We start from the raw sequence: 24,957 nt of genomic DNA on the forward strand, positions 1-24,957 counted from the left end.
ATTAGCACATGCAACAAGTAAATAGTGACTACATTGAAGGTTTTACCCAAACCCTAGAAAATTAGACTACTCACAATCCATGGAGATTAAAGCAATTAAGAATTCAAGCAATTCATGAACAAGATTTAGACTAAAGATTAAGCTAAATAACAATCTAAGCATACAAGAATTAAGCAAATAATTAGCAATTAAAGCAATTAAAATGGAAGAAAAGAGTAAGAAATGTTACCAAAAGCTTCAACTTTGAATAACAATGGTGGAATTTGTCTTCTACAATGATTGAGATTGAAATTTCCAAGCTAATAATTAAGATAACTAATGATTTGAGAGTTTTTGTGTTTCTAAGATTACAAACTAAGAGAAAAGCTCTAAAAACTTGGATTTTGTACAAATGAGCTCAAGGGGTTATTTATAAGACCCCCAAATAAAAAAGATGGAGAAACAAGATTCAGGCAGGCCTACACAGACGTGCAGCCTAAGTTGCACGGACGTGCCACCCTATGCACGGTCGTGCAAGGACAGAGGATTAGAAGCAGTTTGTTCCTGTTTTGGCATGGGAATCTTGCACGGACGTGCCAATTATGGCACAGATGTAAATGCCTTGAAATGCAGAATCAGTTGTGAAACTGATTTGGGATGGACAAGCTGCACGGACGTGCTGAGTATCCTGCACGGACGTGCCTAACTCTGCACGGTCGTGCAAGCTTTGAATGCCACAAGCAGAAACTTCTGATTGTCTTAAAACACTCCTGCACGAACGTGCAAGGTATGGCATGGTCGTGCAGTCTCTCTTAGGCCCTTTTCTTCACCTTTTCTTTGGCTTTGCTTGTTTGTCTTAGCTTCTATCCTTAGTTCAACATCCATATGCTTTAAATGATCGTCATTGGACCTAAAAACTCAACAAAAACAATAACAACTCGTGAAGCATATGATACACAAAATTTGCATAATAATAGAGTAAAAGTGAACCAAAACATCATTTTATCAAGGAAACAAGGTTCAAAATCACCCTAAAATCATATCGAATATCAAGTTATCACTATTCTAACCCTTTATAGCATTATATCATTTGTTTTGTCAAAAATTCAAGCCTAATGCACTACTTCACAACTATCATAAGTGCAATAAGTTGAGTGAGGAATGAGGAGATTAAGGGATGGTTAGTCATGGGGATTTGATTCCTCGTTAAAGGGTTTAAGATTTATTGTAAATGAGTCGTGTTTAGGGTTACTTGGAATAATTTAGGCCCCAATCAACTCTAAAAAGCCCTACTATAGGGTTTGCACCAAGGGCATTTATGTAGGGGTCGAGTTACTCTGTAATTCTTTTACAAGTGGCCATATAGTGTGGTCAGCCGCACAAAAAAGGCATTAATAATAATAATAATAATAATAATAATAATAATAATAATAATAATAATAATAATAATAATAATAATAATAATAATAATAATAATAATAATAATAATTTTGCGATACCCTTGTTGATATTTGTTTTCGGTTCCGGATTTCTGCTCGAGGAGTATAACGTTGGGTTGACTGGAGGAAACGATGGAGCTCATCTTCGACCTACAGATGTGTTGCTTTATTCTTGCGATAGAGGCCTGGATGTGTGTGTTAACTTGACGGGGTCTTTTCCTTTAACACAATCAGAGATGGCTAATTTTGTTCCTGGTCGTGTTGTGTCGGTTGCTGCTCAACGAAAGCAGGACAAGTATGGGGCGTGTTGCAAGGCTACTGACTATGGTTTTATTCCCTTCTCTTTTTCTTCATTATGGGAAATTAGAGAAGGATGTTGTTGCGTTGCTGAAGCGGGTTCAGACGCTTGCAAGGACTCTGGATATAGGTGCTCATGCAGCCGCTCAAATCTTTAACAGGATCGGGTTCGCTGTAGCTGGAAGCAGGGGCAAAGCCAGGAATTGAAACCTAAGGGGGCAGAAACTTATACAAATAAAATAGTACTCCATATTATATTTGGTACGTTTTTTTCATTATTAAATTATTATTCATGCGCTAATACAATTACCTTTATTTGATCATATATATTTTTAAAACCACTTATTTTAACTTTTAATAATTATTAATACATCTGTTTCTTATGACTTGCACCAAAGGAATTTTTTTATATCTCACAATAATACCCCTTTTGTTGCAAATAATAAGAAACATATATAGGTAATATTAAAGTTATCAATGGTTAATTTGTATAATATGATTATAAGTAGTCGTTCAAAAGTAAAATCAAGAAAAATGAATAAAATATTGGAATAAAATAGTAAATGGGCAAAATTAATTAAATGAAAGATGTAGTAACCAAAGAAAATATGCGAGAACTAATAAAAAAAACATTAGTACGGAGTACGCACTAAAATACATAATCAGAGAAAAAAAAAATGTGCAAAACTAACCAAAAAAATATAAGAAAGTACACGGAACAAGATTTGACCTTGGGTCTTAGCATATAGCAACGATATGAATTACCACTAAGCTATAATTTTTTGGCGTATTACTGTAAGAAACATTTACTATAAATACTATATACTAAAAGACACACCAACAATGACACATGTCATCTCCTGGTGTGTCCTTAGTTATTTTTTTTCTTTTTCTTGTAAAAAAATATTTTAATTAAGGAAACAAATCAATTACAAAAATCATATATTTTTTTTGTAGATATTCCATATTGACACGTGATAATTATTATCTTTAAAATAAAAGATTTATTCACAAATTTTTCTTAAAAAAAATTGGGCAATATATAACAAAAAACAATATTTTTAAGTAATCAATCAATCAATCAATTACTATATACTAAAAGACACACCACCGATGACACATGTCATCTCCTGGTGTGTCTTTAGTTATTTTTTTTCTTTTTCTTTTAAAAAATATTTTAATTAAGGAAACAAATCATTTACAAAAATCATAAATTTTTTTTGTACATATTCCATATTGACACGTGATAATTATTATATTCAAATAAATTTATTCACAAATTTTTCTTAAACAAAATTGGGCAATATATAACAAAAAAACAATATTTTTAAATAATTATTGACCTATTTTACAATAAAAACAAATTGCTCAGATTTTTTGCCTACTTTGTTTTAGTTGTGTATTTGAAGCTACAATTAAAATTGCAAATATCAAATTAACATATCACATACTTTTATTATTTCTTGACTAATTTATGATTATAATATTTCTCAATCAATAATATATAACTATATATAAAGATCACCGTGCATGACACGGGATTTAACCTAACTTTAAATGGGGCCAGCAGTGAAAGATAAAAGAATTGGTGTTTGGGCCACGGGGGTCGGGCCTCCACCAGCCCCCCTTGGCTCCGCCACTGGCTAGAGGAGTAGGGGCCTAGATTGTACCTCGGCTCTCCACTAATTTCTTGTAAATTGATTAACTTTATAGATTTTTGTTAGTAATAGTAATAGTAATAGTAATAATAATAGTAATAATAATAATAATAATAATAATAATAATAATAATAATGGGATGGTGGGTATTAAACATCAACATAATGTTGTTCATGATACCCTTGTTGATATTTGTTTTCGGTCCGTAATTTCTGCTCGAAAGGAGGTTAACGTTGGGTTGACCGAAGGAAACGATGGGGCTCTTCGACCAGCGGATGTGTTGCTTTATTCCTAGGACAGAGGCCTTGATGTATGTGTTGACTTTACGGGATCTTCTCCTTTGACACAATCCGGATTGTCTGACTTCGTTCCTGATCGTGTTGCGTCAGTTTCGACTCAACGGAAGCAGGACAAGTATAGGACGCATTGCAGGGCTATTGGCTATGGGTTTCTTCCTTTTTTTTTATTCGGGGAATTAGAGAAGGATGTTGTTGCTTTGCTAAAAATGGTTCAGGCGTTCCCTAGGATATTGGTGCTCTTACAGCTGCTCACATCTTCACCAGGATCAGATTCGCTATAGCTAGAGGGGGTGGGAGGCTCAGATTGTGTCTCGGCTCTCAACTAATTTCTTGTAAATTTATTGACTTTAATTTGTAGGTTTTTGTTATTATTATTATTATTATTATTATTATTATTATTATTATTATTATTTACATCTACTCTACTATGTTCTGTTTGTTGTGCTATGCTCATAATCTCAAAAGGACATGACATTTATTCTTTAGGACATGACTTTGTAGGTTTTTGTTATTCTTTTTTATTACTTTTAACCTAAAGAATAACAAAAAGAATACTTTTTCACCTAAAGAATAACAAAAGAATACTTTGTAGTCGTGTTTGACTAATGTGGAACAAGTTAATGAAAAATAAGAACGAGAATAACATAAAGAAGATAAACAAATAACACAATGCAAGGATTTACGCGGTTTTAGACCTACAACCACGGGTAAGGGATTCGAGAGCTTATTCACTATATTAAAGAAAGAACGAGAGAATAATATGGGAGTCGTAATCTAATGGCTCAAAAGATATGATTTAATTGATCAACTAAAGGGTCCTTTTATGACACAAGGAAACACTAATAAAATCCTAAATTATTCCCAAGTATACTTAAATAGCTGTCATAGAAAAGATTAAATATTTGAAAATATTCTATAAGTTGTCCTAGAATAATCAAACTACTGAGCTATAGCTCAGCAGCTAGCTCAAGCTTGCCGCAAGTCTTCATAGGGCCGAGCTATAGCTCAATCGCCTAGAAGTATAGCTCGCCTGCTCGTCGCAATTTTCCAGCTTTGTCAGATTTTCGTAAAACGACCATAACTTTCTTGTTTCTTATCGGAATTGGGCATATGACCTATCGTTGGAAAAATCTTGAAACGAGCTATTATCTCCAACTTAAATAATCTCAAATCACTTGTACCTTGAGAGATATCCGGCATTTAAAGTCAACCCTACTAGATTTCGAGTCACAATTTAACACATACAAACTACAACTATGATGATGGTTACATATTAACCTCACAGTTTCTTCCCATAAATCTTATACGAGTAAAATTAATGCAATGTTTAAAAGTTCAAAGTATTATTGGAGAAACTCATAGTCTCATACATCTCAAACTAATTTTGTTCTTAAAATAACAAGTTATTTATTAAAGATTTTTCCTTATAAGTAGTACAAGTACGTCCATAATTTTGGTGTCGTACACATGCTTAGCGCATAAATGAAAGAATAAAAACAAAAACATGCACATGAGTTAGGTGAAAGAGCCAATCGCTTACGTTTGACTTCGATTAGGTTTTGGCGTTCAACTATGAACTTTCGGGAGAATGTGTCAAATCTTAATTTCTTATTCTATTATTCTATAATTATGAGACTCATGTGAGTATTTTTTACAATGTATACCAATAAGTTGGTATCTAAATTTAGCAAGTTTAAAATAAAGTTATTCTAATATATTTTGTAATTTATTTAAGTTTATTTATTTATTTTTGTTAATCTAACAATATTAACAATATTTGATATTAAAAAAAGAAAAAGGATTTGGTGAGCAATAAATTGAAAATGACATTTGTATATTTTAGAGAGTCTCACTGATCATTGGGATATTAGGCTTCACATGAGTTGCTAAATTGAGAAGTGGGTATGGTATCAAAAAAAAAAAAAAAAAAAAAAACCTCGTTTTGTATTTCAATACTCAAACTTGAGTCACCATTGAAAATGGTCTTAACAATAATAATACATATGCTACACTTTATATACAAGTACTACTTTTGAATTTTATATCTAATAAATAATATTCAAAAATTGCACATATATTATGTAATAATAATAATAATAATAATAATAATAATAATAATAATAATAATAATAATAATAATAATAATAATAAGTCAATAACCACTTGTTAATTAATATCACCTAGTTCATTGCTATGATCCCTTAATTGAAGGATTTATTTGAGACTCATAATAAGGGTTCAATCCCTAGTAATTTTTATAAGTGGAGTACTAGATAGGCTAGGGGTATGAAAAAAATCTACTCCATATAAGTTATCACTTATTAATAGTAATGTCAATGGTGCGGGACGGGGCGGATGTTCCCATCCCCACCTAACATTTTCATCCCCATCCCCGTCCTGGCGGATACAACTCCAAAACCATCCCCGTCCCACCCTCCACTTGGATATCCATACCCACTTAATCCCCACCAAAGACCCACTTAATTCCCATCCAAAATCCACCTAATTTATAATAATAATAATAATAATAATAATAATAATAATAATAATAATAATAATAATAATAATAATAATAATAATAATAATAAAACATTCTTAATATTACACACATTTTTATTTATAATATAATTGTAGTATATTAAAAGTATTTTAATTAATATATCATTTCACGTAATTATTTTATAAAACAGTATAAAAGTATATAATTTGCTTTTAAAGATATATAGATGTGGGTATGAGGTAAGGATGAGGCGGTGGGGCGGGGATGAGGCGAGTACAACTTAAAATCCACCCCCGCCCCATCACCCATGGCGGGTGTGGTTTTTATCCCTATCCCCGCCCCATCACCCGCCAAACCAAGACCCATCCTCGCCCCATTGGGGTGGGGATAGGGCGGGTCTCCTACTTGACCCACCCCATATTTTAAAGGTAAGGTTGGTGGTTTAAACCCTTTACATTTTTGTTTAAAATCCGCCACTGATGATCGAGCCTCAATTAATTTTGACATTATTATGTGAATTGTGTTGCTCAAGCTATAGAGAAAGGAAAGACTGTAGAAATACTCCGTTTGTTAACGTCTGCACCATTTCTTAGCGGTTTTCAATTTAATGCATTTGTTTAATCATTAATAGTTTCACTAGTAGAAAAATACAAAAAGACAACCCCCAAATGGCACCGGTTCAGACCAAACCGGTGGCAAAAACCGCCCTAAAAATAGGCGGGATTTTAGACCAAGAGTAATGGCACCGGTTCAGCTCAAATCGGTGCCAAAAATACAAAGGGCACCGGTTTGAACCGGTGCCACTGAACCGTCCAACATTAAAAAGAAAAAAAACCGGGTCATTTTTATAACCTAATATCTTTCCTCTCGCTCTTCGCCTCCATTTCCTCTCCTCTCCTTCTCTCTCCTCTCCCTTCTCTATCCTCTCTCTCTCTACGTCTTCTTTCAGATCTCCATTTTCGATCTCCTCTCTCTCTCTCTCTTAGTTTTTCTTTCATCTCCCTTCCATCTCCACTCCCCTTAGATCTGCAACAACAACAGCCGCCACAACAACATCCGCCACCACAACCACAAAGTTCGAGCACCGCCTCCATTCCCACCGACATCAACAACAATTTTTGGGTTTTTGTTTTCAAGTTCTGTTTTTTTTTTATTTTAATTGTTTTTTTTTCGATTTTGGTTTTTTTTTTCGGATTTGGGTTTTTTTTTTCGATTTTGGTTTTTTTTTTTCCCGATTTCTGGGATTTTTTTTTTGTTTTTTGATTTTAATTGTTTTTTTTTCGATTTAAATTTTTCGATTTTGGTTTTTTTTCCGGATTTGGTTTTTTTTTCTATTTTGGTTTTTATTTTCGTTTTTGGTTTTTTTTTTCGATTTCTGGGATTTTTTTTTTATTTTAATTGTTTTTTTTCGATTCAAATTTTTCGATTTTGGTTTTTTTTTTCGGATTTGATTTTTTTTTTTCGATTTTGGTTTTTATTTTCGATTTCTGGGATTTTTTTTTCGATTTCTGGGATTTTTTTTTCGATTTTGGTTTTCTGGGTTTCAATTTTGATTTTTTTTTTCGATTTCTGGGATTTTGGTTTTCTGGGTTTCAATTTTGATTTTTTTTTTTTTCAATTTCTGGGATTTTGATTTTGATTTTGGTTTTTTGGATTTCAATTTGATTTTGATTTTAATTTTTATTTTGGTTTTTGTTTTCGATTTCTGGGATTTTGTTTTTTATTTTGGTTTTTTGGGTTTTCTGGTATTTTGTTTTCCATTTGGTTTTTTTTTTCGATTTCAATTTTTGTTTTTTTTTTCGATTTCGATTTTTTTTAATTTCGATTTTAATTTCTGTTTTTTTTCCTTTGTTTGACTTAATGCTTTTTTTCTGGGTTTGAATTGTTTGGATTGAATTTCTGGGTTTTTTTTATTTTTTTTCTTAAGCTTATTTTTACCATTTTTTTTTTCTGTTTTACTTGGTGCAGGTACAGATGCAAGAATATTGATATGTTCATATTGTAATTTTCTTTTTGATTTACAAGTATATTGTAATTTTTTTTAATGATTTAAAATATAATTTTTTTTATTTATTTATATGTTAGTTGTAATTGATCTATATTGTAATTTTGTATTTGATTATATATTGTAAATTTTGGATTATATTGAAACCAATTCGATTTATATTGTGATGTTATTTTTTTAGTTGATTTAATTGTTAAGTGAAAAAAAAAAAAAACAACAAAAAATGGACATTTTTGGCACCGGTTAACCGGTGCCAAAAGGAGGGATAATATTTTTTTTTGAGTATTTTTGGCACCGGTTAACCGGTGCCAAAACCTGTTTATGGCATCGGTTTTGAACCGGTGCCAAAAAGGGGGTAATTGGCACCCCCCACATTGGCACCGGTTCAAACCGGTGCCTTAGGCCGGGTTTGAACCGGTGTCATTTTCATTTTTCCACGTAGTGTTTTAATCACTAATCTAATAAAATAATACTCCCTCCGTCCCTTAATATAAAGCCTCATTTTTTTTTTAATAAATCAAAATATAATGTCTCTTTCTATTTAAAGGTTGTATTTTTTGACATTATTACCCTCTTTTTATGAGTTGTCATTTTTTTCCTTTACTTTTTTGTACTTTTAACATCAACTATGCACGGATTGTTTATAGAAAGTTGTATTGAAAGGTAGTGATCGAGGAAATACCAATAAATCATTATGGGATGTAATGTGTAATCTAAAATATAATTAAAGAAATTAGATTTTTAGGGCTCTAATTCAAAATGAGGCTTTAAAATAAGAAGGTGAAGGGACTAAAATTAAAGAGAGAAAAGGAAAAGGTTGAAATGAATAGGGGAGATGAATATGAAGCGTGTATGAAAAAGATGAAAATATAAGTTTAATGAAATAATTAAGATAGTGTAATAAAAAATTAAAAAAAAATATATAAGAATACATGTGGCACATCTGGTGTAAAAGAAGCTAGAATAGTGTAATAGAATGGAGACATATGTATTTTTCCGGTTAGAGTTTTTAAATACTAAGTATAGATTCCCAACATTTTCTCTCTCTATCACTTTATTTATTCTCAACTACTTTTTCTTTATCTCTAACCCCACATGACATTAATAGTTTTACTCCCTTCGTCCCTGAAAGAACGACCCATTTAGCCTAATTTTAGTCCAAAAAAGAATGACCTATTTGTTTTTCTAAACATCTATTTATTTTCCTTCTTTTTAAAAGTGTCAGCTTGGCAATCTTGTGTAATTTAATTATATTGGTTGTTGTAAAACAATATTTTAATCTTATTGGCTAATAAAGCATCACATGGATTAATGCATTATTACATCATGTTTATTAGGTATAGGATAAAGATAAAAACTTACATCTAGGACTTTCTCTATCCAGATATTAATTGCAAATTATTACTAACTTGTGTTTTCCCATCATATCATATCATATCATATCATATAACTAATATATAAAGCTAAACTTTTAGCCAGGCGACGAGACAGCGACACTTGGCGTTCCAACTTTTCATCAAGTGTCGCACCACATTGGATGTACTTAGATAGAGTTCATAAGATAAATTAATTAGTTTCAATCAAATTTGGATAGAATTTTAGAATAAAATTGTTAGTTGAGAGTTTTATTTTCGATAAAATACCAATATTTCATAGGTATAAATTGAATTATAATTTTTTTTTAAAAAAATATTAGATTATAACTCTAAAATATTTCTTATGCATGAATTGAATTATAATTTTATTTACAAAAATATTAGATTATAACTCTAAGAAAAATAACAATATTTTTTTTGGTGTTTAGAGAGCCCATAAGGACAGGGGTGAGAATTGATCCCAAGACCTGCTAGAATCGGGAGGGAAGCTCTAACCACTTGAGCTATCCCTCACTCTCATAAAATACCAATATTATTATTAGTCATTTACATGTCTACTACATAGTTTAAATCGTTACAAAATCACATTAATTCCTAACTAATTGCGTATTAAAAATATATTTTAAAATTTGACATTTTGATTAAAAATTTATTTCAAAATTTAAAAAATAACCTGGGCATCGCACGGGGCACAAAACTAGTAACTAATATATAAAGTTAAACTTTTAGCCAGGTCACAAAACAGCGACACTTGGCATTCCAACTTTTCGCCAAGTGTTGCGCCATCTTGATTAGATTTAAATAGATTTCGTAAGATAAAAAAGTTAGTTAAAAATTCCATTTTCAATCAAATTAGGATAGAATTTTAGAATAAGATGATTAATTTAGAGGTTTATTTTCGATAAAATACCAAATAATAAACTTATAATTAGGCCACGAGACAACATCGTATAGCGTTTTAACTTTTCGTCAGGTGTCGTACCACGTTTGATAAATATAGATAGACTTTGTAGCAAAAAAATAAATAAATAATTTAAAATTCTATTTTTAATAAAATTGAATTATAATATAATTTTATCTTAAAAGTCCACAAACAACCCGAACATCGCACGGGGCACAAAACTAGTATATTTATTCTTGCAAATTAAGATTTTAATGCCAGCGAAATAAACCTAAATGGATCGTTTTTTCAGAGACGGAGGGAGTACAAAATTTACAATTTTCTTAATTCCTGTGCTAAAACCAATTGTATAAATAAAATAAAATAAATAAATAAAAAAAAAAAAAACAATTGGCTTTGTATTTTTTGGCGAAAGAAAGAGAATTTATTGGATATAAAGATTTTGGATAGTGCTTTAAATTTTTTATGTTTGACGGAAGACTTTTGAGTATTAATTGAGGCATTAATAACTGTGTGAAAATTGTCATGTAATGAAGACAGATTCTTCGTTCAAGGCATAAAATTCGGGGTTCCACCGCTCATTCGTAATTTTGCTGCCGCACATCAGTAAATTAATAATGAAAAATAAAAAGGAAAAAAGTTTTTTTTTTTTTTTTTTTTTTTGAACACAAAGGAAAAAAAGTATATAAAGTTGTAAGGGCGCATATAAAAAACTAAAAATAGGAAGAATTGACAATAAATATTTATTACTTTGATATAATCGTAAATTGTCGATAAATTTGATGTTATGAAAATGTAAGTTATACTACCTCCGTTACATATTATGTGCAACAAAAACATCAACACAGACTCCTATACAAAATTTGTATGTGAGTGGTAAATGGAGAGAGAAATATAAAAAAGCATGTGATGAGGAGAGAGATAGAAGGAAATGACAACAATAAAAGGAAAGAAAATATTTGTTATAAATACAATATTGCATGATAATTTTTTTTTAAGAAAAACTAGTTATTACAAATTTGAGTCAAAGTTTTTATTTTTTTAATTTTTTTGGTGTTTGATCCGATTCACCCTTTGGGTTAATCTAGATTCGGGACCAGTTTTAGATGGTTAGGTTCCAATCTCCTTCCGATTATTGTTAAAGGGGACCGAACACATGTCATTCCTACCAAGTGTAGTCTCAATCACCACTGCACCAACAAACAATCGGTGCAGTCAAGTTTTATGAGTATGCGAAGATTTAAAAAAAAAATGGGGCAAGTACTTGACATTAGCATTAATACAAAATCTTATATGTTCCGGTAAATTTAGAGTTATGATTGTTTATCTGTTTTTATGGGTTTTTTTTTCCTCTTTTATGAGTCTTCTACCAACGAAACAAGATCCTCCTCCATCTCCGCACGCCTACCAAAGGATTGGTGATTCGGAGTGTCATGGTTCGAAGGGTCAGGAGGTTTAGGTGAGACAATGATGTTCTGCTTCGGGTTATCCTTATTGGGTTGGTTTGGGGGATGGAAGATGGCCTTTTTGCATGGCACTATTACATGCAGGCACACGCATGGGCTTTGACAACTAGGACGGGTCAGTCTATCTACTGCTTGCGCAATAGGTCCATTATATCTATTACTTGCGATCATCAGTCAACTTACTTTCTTTCAGCTTTCCCCCGTGTGGATATCGCCCGCTTCAAAAAGAGAAAAATGATAAAATGAAGCACATTCACATACTAAGATCCCCCGGAGAATGGAAATGTGAAGCATATCGCCTAGGCCATCGACCAGAATCCCAGCTGAACTTCTTAAGTTCACTTCTCCTGAAAGAGTCTTAATGGTAGAAGAAACAGCTGATGGTGAAGTCAGTGAAGAAGATTTTTCCTATAATACGCATCGAATGGGCAGAATGCGCCCTTAGCAATTGAATCAGAATAGGCTGTTGGAGAATGGCTTGTTTGCTATTAAATAGAGTCGGTTGTTAACGAATAAGCTGCTTGAGTAACCGATGTGATGTGAGAGTTAGAAAAGAAAGCTAACTTCACTTCATGCGTAATCCTGTTCTTGCAATAGCCGGTCTGTCTGGTCTTGTTGGTGAATGCTTATCCGTTGTTAGCGCTTTTGACTTCTCTTCTCATCTCACAGATGTCGTCTTGAGAGTTCCATCCTCACCCGGGCTTAGCTCTTTGAAGCAGATGTTGAAGGAATAAGCGATACCATTGAATCCGTTGTCAGAGTATGAGCTGCAGTTGTTCACGAATCCGTTTCAGGTTCTCGGGAAGAAGAGAAGGAAGACGGTGCTATAGAAGAAGTTCGTGTAGGAAGAGTAGCTGTTGTCTCTTTCCCCGCAATGTCAAATCAGGAAGAGCCGACTTGACTTTCTCTGTGGTTCGCTTTCCCTTCCTTACTTATTCAAGTAAGTAAGTCAATTGCATTGCCTTACTCTAACAAGAAAGAGGGAACTGATTCCTCAGATTTCCAGGGTTAATAGGCGAGTCAGGGGGGGTTGAATCAGAATAAGAGTTAGCAGATTGTATTGTTGAATCAGAATAAGAGTCGGGGGGGGTTGAATCAGAATAAGAGTCGGGGGGGTTGAATCAGAATAAGATTGATAGAATCACTTATGTTCATTAGACTACTCATAATTGTATTGTTTTCTAAATGAAATTAAATGGTGGAACGAGTAAAAAATTAAATAGAGGTGCTACAAGATTAACCCCCCGTGACAATGAGAGAGATGTGCGCACACACCGGATCACAAGCAATGATCTAGTATCGGATACGCGTCGTTTTCAATCTGTACTGTAAAATTGGTGATAGTATATTTCTCTTTATACGTGATACGGAGTAAAACAATAATAAAATAAAAATTAAAAAAATGGTTGGCTATAAATTGATGTTCAATAAATGAGTAGGTCACTCATTGAACGCCGCCTTTGTTACAGTTACGTATTCCTATGGATATTGCTTTGGATGTCTTCAATTATTTTTACACTTTCATAAAGTTTGAATTTTATAATATGGCAAAAGCTAAAAGCGCAATAAGAGAATTAAAAGTGGGAGTATTAGAGTAAAATTAATATTAATTATATCGAACGACGCGTGATTTTGTCATGCATTCCTAATTTAATACCATATCAACCAATATAATTATTTCTTATCTAACGTCCCGGAGTGCTCGTTAGCAAGATCCTTATAATATTCATATACCCCATTTTGACTAATTTTGTTGATTTATAACTAAGAAAAAATATAGTCACATGAGATCTTATTATATTCGTTTCGGTTTATACTATTTTACTACTAATATTTACGGAGTATAATTTTTACATACTCCCTCCGTGTTTTAATAAGTATTACATTTTTACCAAACACGTATGTCGTGACACAACTCTGACCATTAATTTATCTAATCATATTGTTAATAAAATTACACAAAGCCTCACCCAAACATTGGTCGATCCATCTTAACTCTTCCGTAAACACTCTCTCATCTTCTTCTTCATTTTCTCTCTACTCTTACTATTTTCAACACACTTGATAATCAAACCTTAACAATGGTGAGATTGGTATTGTCGACGGCGAGAAACTCATCGGGATCAAAGATGTCATCCATGAAGGAAGAGAGAGATAGTTTAAGAGAATTGAAGAGGATGGAGAGGAAAGAAAATAAAGATTGTTGATTATATTTGTCCATGTATGTTTGATTTGGTTTGATAATTATTGCTTGAAATTCTCGAATTTTTCAAAAAAAAGCTAAAAAAAAAAAACAATTTGGGGCTTTCTTGTGGTGTGTATATTTGTTGAGATTAATTGTGCTATGTGATTGTATGTTCAATTTTAAGCGTTTTGATAACAAATGCATATATTTTAGTTGAGAAACGAGCATGTTATGTTATACCCATGAGCTTAGTACGCGGCCTTCAATGATGTTCCTCCATTGTTGACCTTTTAATTATTTTTATAAAATAAATTATATTGTCTAGATTATATCATCTATAATAAGTTGTATGATATCCTCTATAACTTGGATTATATCCTTTATAAGTTGGATGGTATCAATAGTATCATCCATTGTCTAGATGATATCCCATATTATATTAGCTCCATAATATCCTTTATTAGTTTAATGATATCTTCTATTATATAGGTTTCATGATATTATCTATAGGTTGGATGATATCCTCTATCAACTGGATGATATCATCCATTGCCTAAGCTATATGATATAATTTATAGGCTTGATAATATCATTTATAGGTTGGATGATATATACTTCCTCTATATTTTGAAAGTGTTACACTTTGACCAAACACACATGCCTAGACACGACTTTGACCATAAATTTATCTAATTATATGTTGTAAAACAATATGAAAATTGATATTATGAGAATATACATTATAATGATTCCAACAATGTATTATACAATAACATGTGTTTTTTTATATATATTAGTAAATTAATCAAGTCAAAATCATTATATAAATAGTAATAAAAGTCAAAGTGTAACACTTATTAAAATACGGAGGGAGTATCCTCTAATGGATATATGATATTATTTGTAGGCTAAATGATATCCTCTATTAGCTTAGTTTGTTGGATGCATGATATCTTTTACAATATTAGTTATTAATATTATCTATTGTATCTATGATAATCCTTTATTAATATTATGATATTCTCCATTGGTTCCATGATATCATCCTAGATAATATCATCTAGTGCATGTGTATATATTGATATCATTTGTTTGTTCAATGATATTCTCTCTTTGTTCCATGATATCATGTATAGGCTTAATTATATCCTCTATTGTTTATATGATATCATCTCCAAAGTGAAATTATTGTTTTGAAACAAGCCTTTGGTGAGGCAAGCGCAATACCTTCTCATAAAATTATAGGAAAATTGATATTATAAAAGTATATGTTATAATGAATTCAACAATGTATTAAATAATAATATTGGATTTTTATATATTAGTAAATTAATCAAGTCAAACTCATTATGTGAATAGTAAAAAAAATCAAACTGTAACACTTATTAAAACACGGAGAAAGTATAAAAAATGGTTGAAATAATGAGTTAAGTACTGCATCAAACGACTAATCAAAGATATAAACGATTGAAATAATGTATCGACAAGCGTGAAATGAGAATTGTTGCAAGTATAAAAAAGCGGAGGAAGTATGAATTAAGTACTGTATCATCAAACTGTGAAATTAAATTTGCTGGATTTTATGATTAAGTTTGTGTGTAGTCATTTTAGCTCAAGAATGTACTCCCTCTATTTCTGAAAGTTCGACTCACTTAGCATTTGCACGGTTCCCAATAAGCATCTTTGACTATTAATAACTTCGGATACGTATAAGTAAAATTTATGAAAAATTGTGATTTGAAAAATTTATCATAAGGGGAATCTAATAAGATCAAATGTGTTAATTCCTTTTGATTGTACAAATAATAAAATATGGTCAATTTTTTTTTTTTTTTTTATTTTGATTGCATGAATAGTAAAGGAGGTCGAACTTTTAAAAACAAATGTAGTATAGTCACTTGATTACACTTTATTCGTTCGTAATTGATGATTGTGTCTTATAATTATTGATAAATAAACCCTGAACTTGTGTACATACGGAGTATCTCTCAACCTACATATGAATTTAAAGCAATTCTAGTTGGAGCTTGAAGGTAAAGCATTGTCTCAATAGCTTTTGAAATCATTGACAGTAAGGTTTCACTAGAGTTTGAGCATACTTATATACTTTCTCCGTTTTTTTATTATTGCACCATAGGGGTTGGGTACTAATATTATGGTAGTGGAAAAAAGTAAAAGAGAGAAAGGTAAAAATACAAAATTGCCCATGTGACATATTGATAAATTAAAAAGTAAGTGTGAAAAGGCAATGGTATGTTGGTATTTGTAGTGTGAACACAAATAATTTTTTTCCTAAAGAGGAAATGGTGCAATATTTGTGAAACTTCATAAAAAGGCAAGTGGTGCAATGATAAAAGAGCAGAGAAAGTATTAAAAAACGTTCCTAAAAATGCGCGTTAAATGACTTACCATCTCATCTACATAAAATAATCATACTTTTATATCCGACCGATTGGAGATCTGAACCTTTAAGTCTTACAAAAAAATCGATTATGTTATTTTGATAATAATTAAGTTTTTATTTTCATTACATTATAAAATTTATACAAAGAACATGTTTATATAAATAATCAATAGTTGTTCCATAAATAATTTATCCAAATATTTAATGAAAAACTATTAAAAATAAATAACTAATGAATAAATAAATAAATAATAAATGTATCTATTAAATTACAAGTGTTCAAAGTAATAACGCGGAGCATCGCCCGGGCCACACACTAGTTGAATATAATAACTGTCATCAATAACTTCCATCTAAAAAGTGCCCAAAATTTTTCTTCAAAATTTACCCAATTATATTTGTGCCATTTTGATCTATTCTTCTCAAATTGAGTTTGCTTAAATCAAACTTAGGTTTCCCCATGTAATTCAGTGATTCAGTCAGTAGCTTACTTATCTAAAAGTTTGCTGGTTATCGTGTGTTTATTGAGTCGATAATGGCATGCGTAGCAAGTTAATACTTATTACTGTTGGAAGTTCTTGATATAAAATAAGAGGGATGGGGAAAACAAGAGAGAGAGAAAAACAAATGAAAGGGGAAAATCCCACATTGGTTGGGGGGAAAGGTTTTTCCTTGTTTTTATATTGTAGTGTCTTAACACTACTTAGTTGAGTGAGTGGGAGTTAAGTGTTACTCCACACACACGCGCGCGCGCCGAGCCGGGTCGGGCACGGGTCTTGGGGAATGCTATGCGCGGGCGTGGGTCCTTGTTATCTTTTTGGAGGAATTTTATTTCTTTTTCCTTGTTAAACAGAATATTCTTTTTATGTCTGTTGGGAATATTCTTTTCTGTCTGTTGGGAATATTCTTTTCTGACTGTATAGCTGATTAATTCCTTGTTTCTTGCTTACGTTGTTGACTGGTTGAATGAATCTGGTCGTTTTCTTAGCCAGATTCGTACCTCGTTTTACGTTTCATGTCTCCCTTCTTCTGCCTATATATACTCGTTGCTTTTTCCAGTCAAAAATACACAACACATTCAGTTATCTCTCCTCTCTAAAATTATCTAAACACGAGTTTCTTCTGTTCTGTTTTCTGGGCAAGTATTCTGAGTTCCAGTCGGGTTTGTGAGTGCACATAAACTCCGGCGCCGTGCTTATCCTGGAGGGCGACCGCTTCTAGTCTACTGCACCGGGAGGTAGCGCGGAATCGTCTTTTAGGTCAGTGGTTTTCCACGACGCGGCTATTGTCACTTTGGTTCACGCATCAAGAGATAAGTAATTTCTGTTTTATTGCTTAGTAGTATAACAATTACAAGTATGAACAAATAGATACAAAGTGTGATTGTGATAGCGAGGGATAAATCAAATTATAAGATATTTTCTCTAGATTTTAGGGGATTTTGAAATCGATTCTCATCACTTACCTTTGTGACTCTTTAAACACCCTTTGTGGTTCTTTAAACACCAAAAATTATGAATGTGAAAGCGTAAGAAAACATCATATATTCCTATAGACTAAATACAAATAGAATAGTCTGGGCTTGATTGAGCTAGCCCAATGGCTCTTGAATTTTGGATACATTTTTAATGGGTTTGTACAACTCTTGTAAGTGTGACGAAAAGGGCAATGTATTTTAACTTCAAGGGTGGAAGCTATCAAAACTCGAAGAGCCACTAAATGTGAAGTCGAAGCAAAGCTTCATCTCTCTTCCCTAATCCCTACTGTTGTCAACATCCAAATAGTCGAACTACGTTTTAATCACCTACCCATTAGGGTTCCGCCCTTCAACCGAGTTAGTTTACAATCGTCCTTAGGCTATGGAGTATTCCTTAGGAGAAATCACCGATTGATGCTTGCCACGTAAATAAGGTAGTACTCCCTCCGTTTTTTTTTTTTATTTGTATCACTTGAAAATGCACGGAATTTTAGGAGTAATATAATATTGTAGGTGGGTGAATGAATTTTATAGTAAATTTGTAAAAGTAATATGGGAAGAAAGCATGTAAAAGAGGATAGATATATTTATTACTACCTTCGTCCCTTAATACAATGCCTCTTTTTTTTATTATTTTTTTTTTATTTTATTATGTGAGGAATAAATGCTCAAAAGAGACATTGTATTAAGGGACGAAAAGAATATTTAAGTGAGACCATTGATAGAAATGATAAAATAATTAGTAGGGTTGAAAAGTGAGTGAGAGAAATGATAAAATATAATATGGAGTATAAGTTACCGAATATAAGAGTGATGCATTTTAAAAAGGCAAATGTTAAACAAAAAAAAAAATACACTCATAAAAATAAAGTGATGTAAATTAAAAAAAAAAAAAAAAGGAATATAAAATATAATTAGAAAAACTAGAACACAATTAGCTATTGTTTGTACAGTCACTAGACCATATTCTACTGAAATTGAAGCCAATAAAGTTAAAATACCGATTCAAAAATTAATCGTGTTAGCATCAATTGTCATTCAATCAACTAGATAGGTCACACAAAATAGTCAAGTCACTTCTGTTGGTGACTTGGTTCCCATGCACCCCCCTGAACCTCCGAGCAAAGCAAAAAGAAAATTCAGGCAGCATATGTAACGATATCATTCTTTCTAAATTCTACTACAAAATATCACTACTGAAGATAGGCAAAGATACTCTACATCAATTGAGTCAACCTAATGCTTCTAACAAACATTTACACTATTTAACATCTTACTTCTCATTGAAACTTGAGACGATCAAGGCTCTCGGAAACAGTTCTCATCCTCGGCCTCAGCTCAGGGTCCAGCTCTGTGCAGTTTAGAGCCATATGAAATGTGGCCAATACCTGCTTCTTGGCATGAACTTCATGCAGCAGAGCTGGATCTATGATCTCTGATAAAGGTCTCTCTTCCCTAAAAATCTTCCTCACAAGGCTTTCTAAGCCCTTTTCATCGTTGTCAGGTCCTGCACTTGGTAGCCGACCAGTTAATATCTCCATCAGTACAATCCCAAATGAGTAAACATCAGATTTTTGGGTGAGCTTGCCACCATTAGTTTGGACCTCTGGGGCTGAATAGGCAACCACAGATGGACCCAAGACCTTGGAGCCTGTTAAGAAAGACTGGCTTAAACTGGGCCTTTTTAATGAAGGGTTTGCCGATTTTGAGCGCCCACATTGGAGACGATTGATACCAAACCCAGAGATGTACGGATTAAGGTCCTCGTCAAGTAGGATTTTGGATGATTTAATGTTTCCATGAACGTATTTTCTCGGACTGCACTCATGAATATGCATCAAACCCCTTGCAGTGCCTTGTGCGATTTTCAGTCTTGAAGCCCATGATAAAGGTGACAAATCATTGGAGGATCCACCTTCAAAACCAAGTCACAGGCACAAATTAGCAAATAGAATCATACGCAGCTTAGATCATGGAACCAATAAGACTAGTGACACGAGCATTAATTATGATCACAGAAAAATCTCCGTACACGTTAGATTGACATAGATTGAATCAACACTGAAGATTGCCGTTCGACTCAAGTGAAGAAAAAGTAAGGACGCAAAGGTTATGGGAAAACTGTTTCCAGAAAGCTCATGATACAGATATAGTAAGATACTCAAAATAAGTCCATTTAAAGTGCCATTCAGACAAATGATCATATGATAATGCAGTACTGCAGTAGCATAATGGCATCACATAGTTTAAACAGTTGGATATGTGGCAGTATACGTGGGATACATTATCTAGATTCTAGTGCAATTGAATGAATTGATGACCTACTGTGTATTGTATATGGAAGTAGAGAGGCATGTATCAACAAGATAGCCCAAGGAATACCAGGGAAAATAACACAAATCAGATGTTTGTTGGTAATAATCATTATGTCACAAGATCTAATATCCATGAATCCTATGTAATGTCAGAAAAATACATGTATCCAAAGCAATTACAATTTTTCAACAATTAAAAAATAAACCCGGCCATTTTAATCAATTCTGCACAGATACATTAGCCCATTATCTACATGTAAACAAGTAGAACGTGCTGCTTTGAAAACAAAGGAAGACACTATTTCAAAGCATGATCTGCAGTTTACTCAGTATATCTTACAAGCTACAAATACAGAATAAGGTTACTTATTCCCCCCATTATTGTAAGTGAGTATCCCTCTTCTCTTCAAAAGGCCAATCATGCTAGGAGATGGAATCTGTTGTAAGCATCTTATCAACTCTAACTCCTAAGGCCCCAACACTACTCTCCCACCCACCACCCCCTTCCAATATAAGGAAAGACAGAGGTTCAATATCACACACTATATACAGCCTACGTTAACAATTACGGTACTTAAAAGCACATGCTAGCTTAGCAGGTTACCAGGACACACCCCAACCAAGTATCAGGTTTCCAAGCAAAAAATTCCCATGTTCCTTAGTTCACTAGTTCAGTAGTATTGTTCAGCCATTTGAATGAGAACATGTAAAAATCATAGACCAGGTGGTGTGGCACTGTGGCCTGTAGGGCATAGGAGGCAAGATCTCCTAACTTTCAAATTTTCAACTTTTGTGGTTAATCGCATATCTTTACAGTTTACAAGTATGGTGCAGTTACAAATAGCAATAAGGAAATACTCCCTAGTCCCCACAGTTTTGCACGGTCGCACCACCAATTGTCTACCCTTTTCCTGATTCCTCTGATCCTCTCCTGCCAACATATGCTTATTTGATGACAAATACATTATCTTTTTTAAGGACACAGTCATATAATTCTGGGTTTAAACCTTTAGACACAGCTATTCTATCGAAGATATTCTTTTCAAGAGTCCCCATCCTTGATAGAATGGTTTGCCTTTGTTTTAGATGTGGAAAAGGCAATTTATAAAAAGGATAATATTACTACATAATTCATCCACATCAATATGTAATTATCTAACTAGGTAAAAATGAACAAAATATCACCATCTTTTCCTAATCATAAAGGCTGATTAGAAATTGCTTCATAGCGTCCTACCACTTGTAATCTATCTTTCACAATGCTTCTCCACTAATGTCAACACTTAGTCTCAACTAGTCGGGTACTTAGATGGTAATTAGACTAATCGCTGCTAAATATTAACAACTACAGACCCAGCAATAATGGTATTGAAAACAATTTTAGCATCTCCAGCCTCACCATTTACTTTTAACTCAACTGATCGGTGTACATGTTTTTAAATGCATGCGGCAAAAAGTCTTTAAAAATTCCACAAATCAAATCAGATAACAGCAGTTTTTGAAAAGGCATGCTAGGGCATATAGAGACACGCAAAGCAAATAAAGGCACAGTAATAGCATTAATTTAACACATGCAACAAGTTTTTACATAAATCTATCTACATAAAAGATGAATATTCAAGTGCATAGAGAGTGTCCCATAAGCGTGCCTTGTTATAAGCTAAATTTTGAAGTGAAAATAAATAGTTTAAAAAGTATTGAATACATATATACAGTAGTATTTAGGAAAAGGTACATGAGAGTTTAACTTTTATGAGCCACCTAAGGATTTTTCAGTGCTGAATATCTATCTATCATATAACCTATAGTTATTTGAATTTCTTTTAATGTTAGTATTGAGTTTGCAATTTACTTGTATTTAGTAAGAAGTGAGTCAAGTGACTATATTGTTGGAGTGCTAGTACGAATAATACCATAGTCTATAGGTGACAATAGTAATTGAAGTCAAACATAATCATTAAGTTTATAACCCGTGCGATGTACGAAAATATGGAAGCTAATAATCCTAAATTTCAAGAAATGTGCCTCATGAAAAGGACTATTATTGCCTCCATGAACCCTTTTTAAACACTAGGTACTAGGTCTATGATTTGATTCTTGAATTTCATTTCACATTTTCCCAGCTACAATCCGAGTAGTTTGTTAGACAAACAGAAAGGCCTCCTATGCACTAATGTTAACCCTCTTTTTCTGCCACAATAACTACTGAAGTACATATACAATCTCACAACCTACACCACTGCCAAATGCAACTTCTTAGTGTAACACACTAATACCAATCTATAAGACCAAGTAGAATACCAAAATATTCATTTCTATTTCAACATCAGATTGATCATTATAATAATATCTAAACCCATGTCACCATGTTTTTACACATGAGCAGGCTCTTCCATTCATGTTAGAATTCATTTTACGAGGTAAATCATTCCATTTAAAAATTCAAATGCGCTACATTTAAACCTCAAGCCGTGTTAAATGATACCTCAAACAAACTTACAACCTTGTCTTCAAACATAAACAAATAATTTTACCAATTAATTAAACAAAGAAACAAAGTACAGTACTAAGAATTTGAATTTTGAACTAGGCAGCATTAATTAACACAATAACAATAATGAAAGAGAGATTATACCATGCAATGCAGTGTACAAACTGCCATTCCGAATGTAATCAGACACCAACAGCTTCTCATCTTGTGCATAATAATATGCCCTGAACCTTACTATATTTGGATGTTGGACTCTACTAATTGCCTCCACCTCGGTCTCAAAATCACGAAGCCGCCACGTGACATCATCGGCCTCACTTAACCTCCTGACGGCAACAACCGTAGGGGGCACCACACCCGATCCTTTACCACCGCCAACCACCACTTTGTACACTATCCCACTCCTACTCTTCCCCACTACATAAGCTGATGCTCTCAACAAATCCTCTAATTCCAACCCAAACCCCTCCTCATCCACCACCACGAATTTACCATTTTGCCCTTCATCATCATCTGACTCCCCCACCACCACCCTCACGTGACTCACCATCTCCCCTTTCCCCATCTTCTCCTCACCTGAATTCCCCATTTTACCCTCCTTCGCCCTCAAATTCTTCCTCACAATGAACAAAAAGACCAAAATACCCCCAGCAATCAAAACAGCAAAAACCCCTAAAATCAACGAAATTGAAATCGTCTTCTTCCCCCCACTTTCTGCATTCTCCCCATTACCCAAATTAGGGTTCTTCGGGTCATCCGGATTTTCCGGGTTTCCGATCACATTAGGGTTTTGCGCTTCAGGGCACGGCGAACTCAGCGGAAATCCACATAAATTAGGGTTTCCGGCGAATGCAGTAGGCCCCTGATTAAGCAACGACCCCACCTGAGGAATCTTCCCGGTGAGATTGTTATGCCGGAGATCCAAGCTAACCATCACCGGAAACCTTCCAAAACTCGCCGGAACTTCGCCGGAAAACTGATTATACGACAAATTCAGCGTCCCTTCGAGTAACGTCAACTCACTGAGCCCACTCGGAAGCGACCCGTTTAGAAAATTCGATGAAAGGTCCAAGAACCGGAGGCCCGTAAGAGACTCGATTTGGGCCGGAATCGGGCCGGAGAGTGAGTTATGAGAGAGGTCAAGGGAAGTGAGAGAAGTAGCATTGAAGAGACGAGGTGGGATAGTACTGGAGAAGTTGTTGTAGGAGAGAGAAAGACGACGAAGAGAGAGAATAGCGCCGAGTTCAGAAGGGAGATACCCAGTTAACGATTTGTTAGAGAGAGTGACGTCAGTAACTCGGTCGCCATTGCAGCGGACTCCGACCCAGTTACATGGGTCCGGGTCGGATTCGGACCAGGAGGAGAGAGAGCGAGTTGGGTCGGAAGTAATGGCGGATTTGAGTGCGAGGAGGGAGAGACCGTCGGAGTTGAGGGAAGAGGAGAGAGAAAAGGAGAGGTTTATGAGGAGAAAAAGGGTGAAAAATGTGGGTGTTTTCATGGCTGAAAATGGAGGTTTTTGGGGATTAAAAATGGCGGAAAGAGGAGAAAGCAACGAGGTGTTGCAGTAGCAGAGGAAGAAGAAGGAGTTGCAGAGTAGTGAAGAAGGAGAAGAGGCCAAAGAATTAGACGAAAGGGAAGCATTATTAGGATTTGAATTGAAAGGTGTTTAAAGTGTGGAGATTGTTGTTGGTATCGATGTTGTGTTTAGGTGGTGTTTGTTGTGGAGTGTTGATTTCGAGAAGAGGGGCCATTATAGTGTGTACTAAAATTGCATATAGCACATGTTTGAGCGTATGCTTCATTTTTGAATTTCTCTTCTTACCAAGTGGAGGGAGACTTATGCCTTATGGAGTTATGGGTGTGTTTGACTATTTGGTCCAAAATACTTCTCAATTAAACTATACGCCATTACGTCGTATGTCCGTATTGACGATTTAAGAGCATTCCCACCAATGAGCAAAAATTGGTTTCCTCATTCTCTCTCTACCCACTTTCTCTCTCTTTCAACCCATGAGCATTTTTGTGATCATATTTTTATCCCATCAATGATCAAAATATTCTTTTTTTACTTGTATTGTGGACCCCACATGATTACTATTCATCTTAAAAAATGCTCATTCTATGAGCAATTTTCATTTTGCTCATGAGCATTTTTCAATATGCTC

General features: G+C 33.6%; 1 protein-coding gene across 1 annotated transcript; it reads right to left on the bottom strand.

The window, feature by feature from the left end:
* Nucleotides 1-18,927: 18,927 nt before the first annotated feature.
* Nucleotides 18,928-24,709, bottom strand: LOC145630973 (receptor protein kinase-like protein ZAR1). The gene is made up of 2 exons (XM_081683088.1): nt 22,937-24,709; nt 18,928-19,901 (listed from the first exon to the last, which is right to left on the bottom strand). The coding sequence occupies exons 1-2, from the start codon at nt 24,288-24,290 to the stop codon at nt 19,267-19,269; spliced, it is 1,989 nt and encodes a 662-aa protein (XP_081539214.1). The 5' UTR covers nt 24,291-24,709; the 3' UTR covers nt 18,928-19,266.
* Nucleotides 24,710-24,957: the final 248 nt, after the last annotated feature.

The sequence above is a fragment of the Chenopodium album genome, chromosome 5 (assembly GCF_948465745.1).
Source record: "Chenopodium album chromosome 5, dcCheAlbu1.1, whole genome shotgun sequence".
NCBI classification, from domain to species: Eukaryota; Viridiplantae; Streptophyta; class Magnoliopsida; order Caryophyllales; family Amaranthaceae; genus Chenopodium; species Chenopodium album.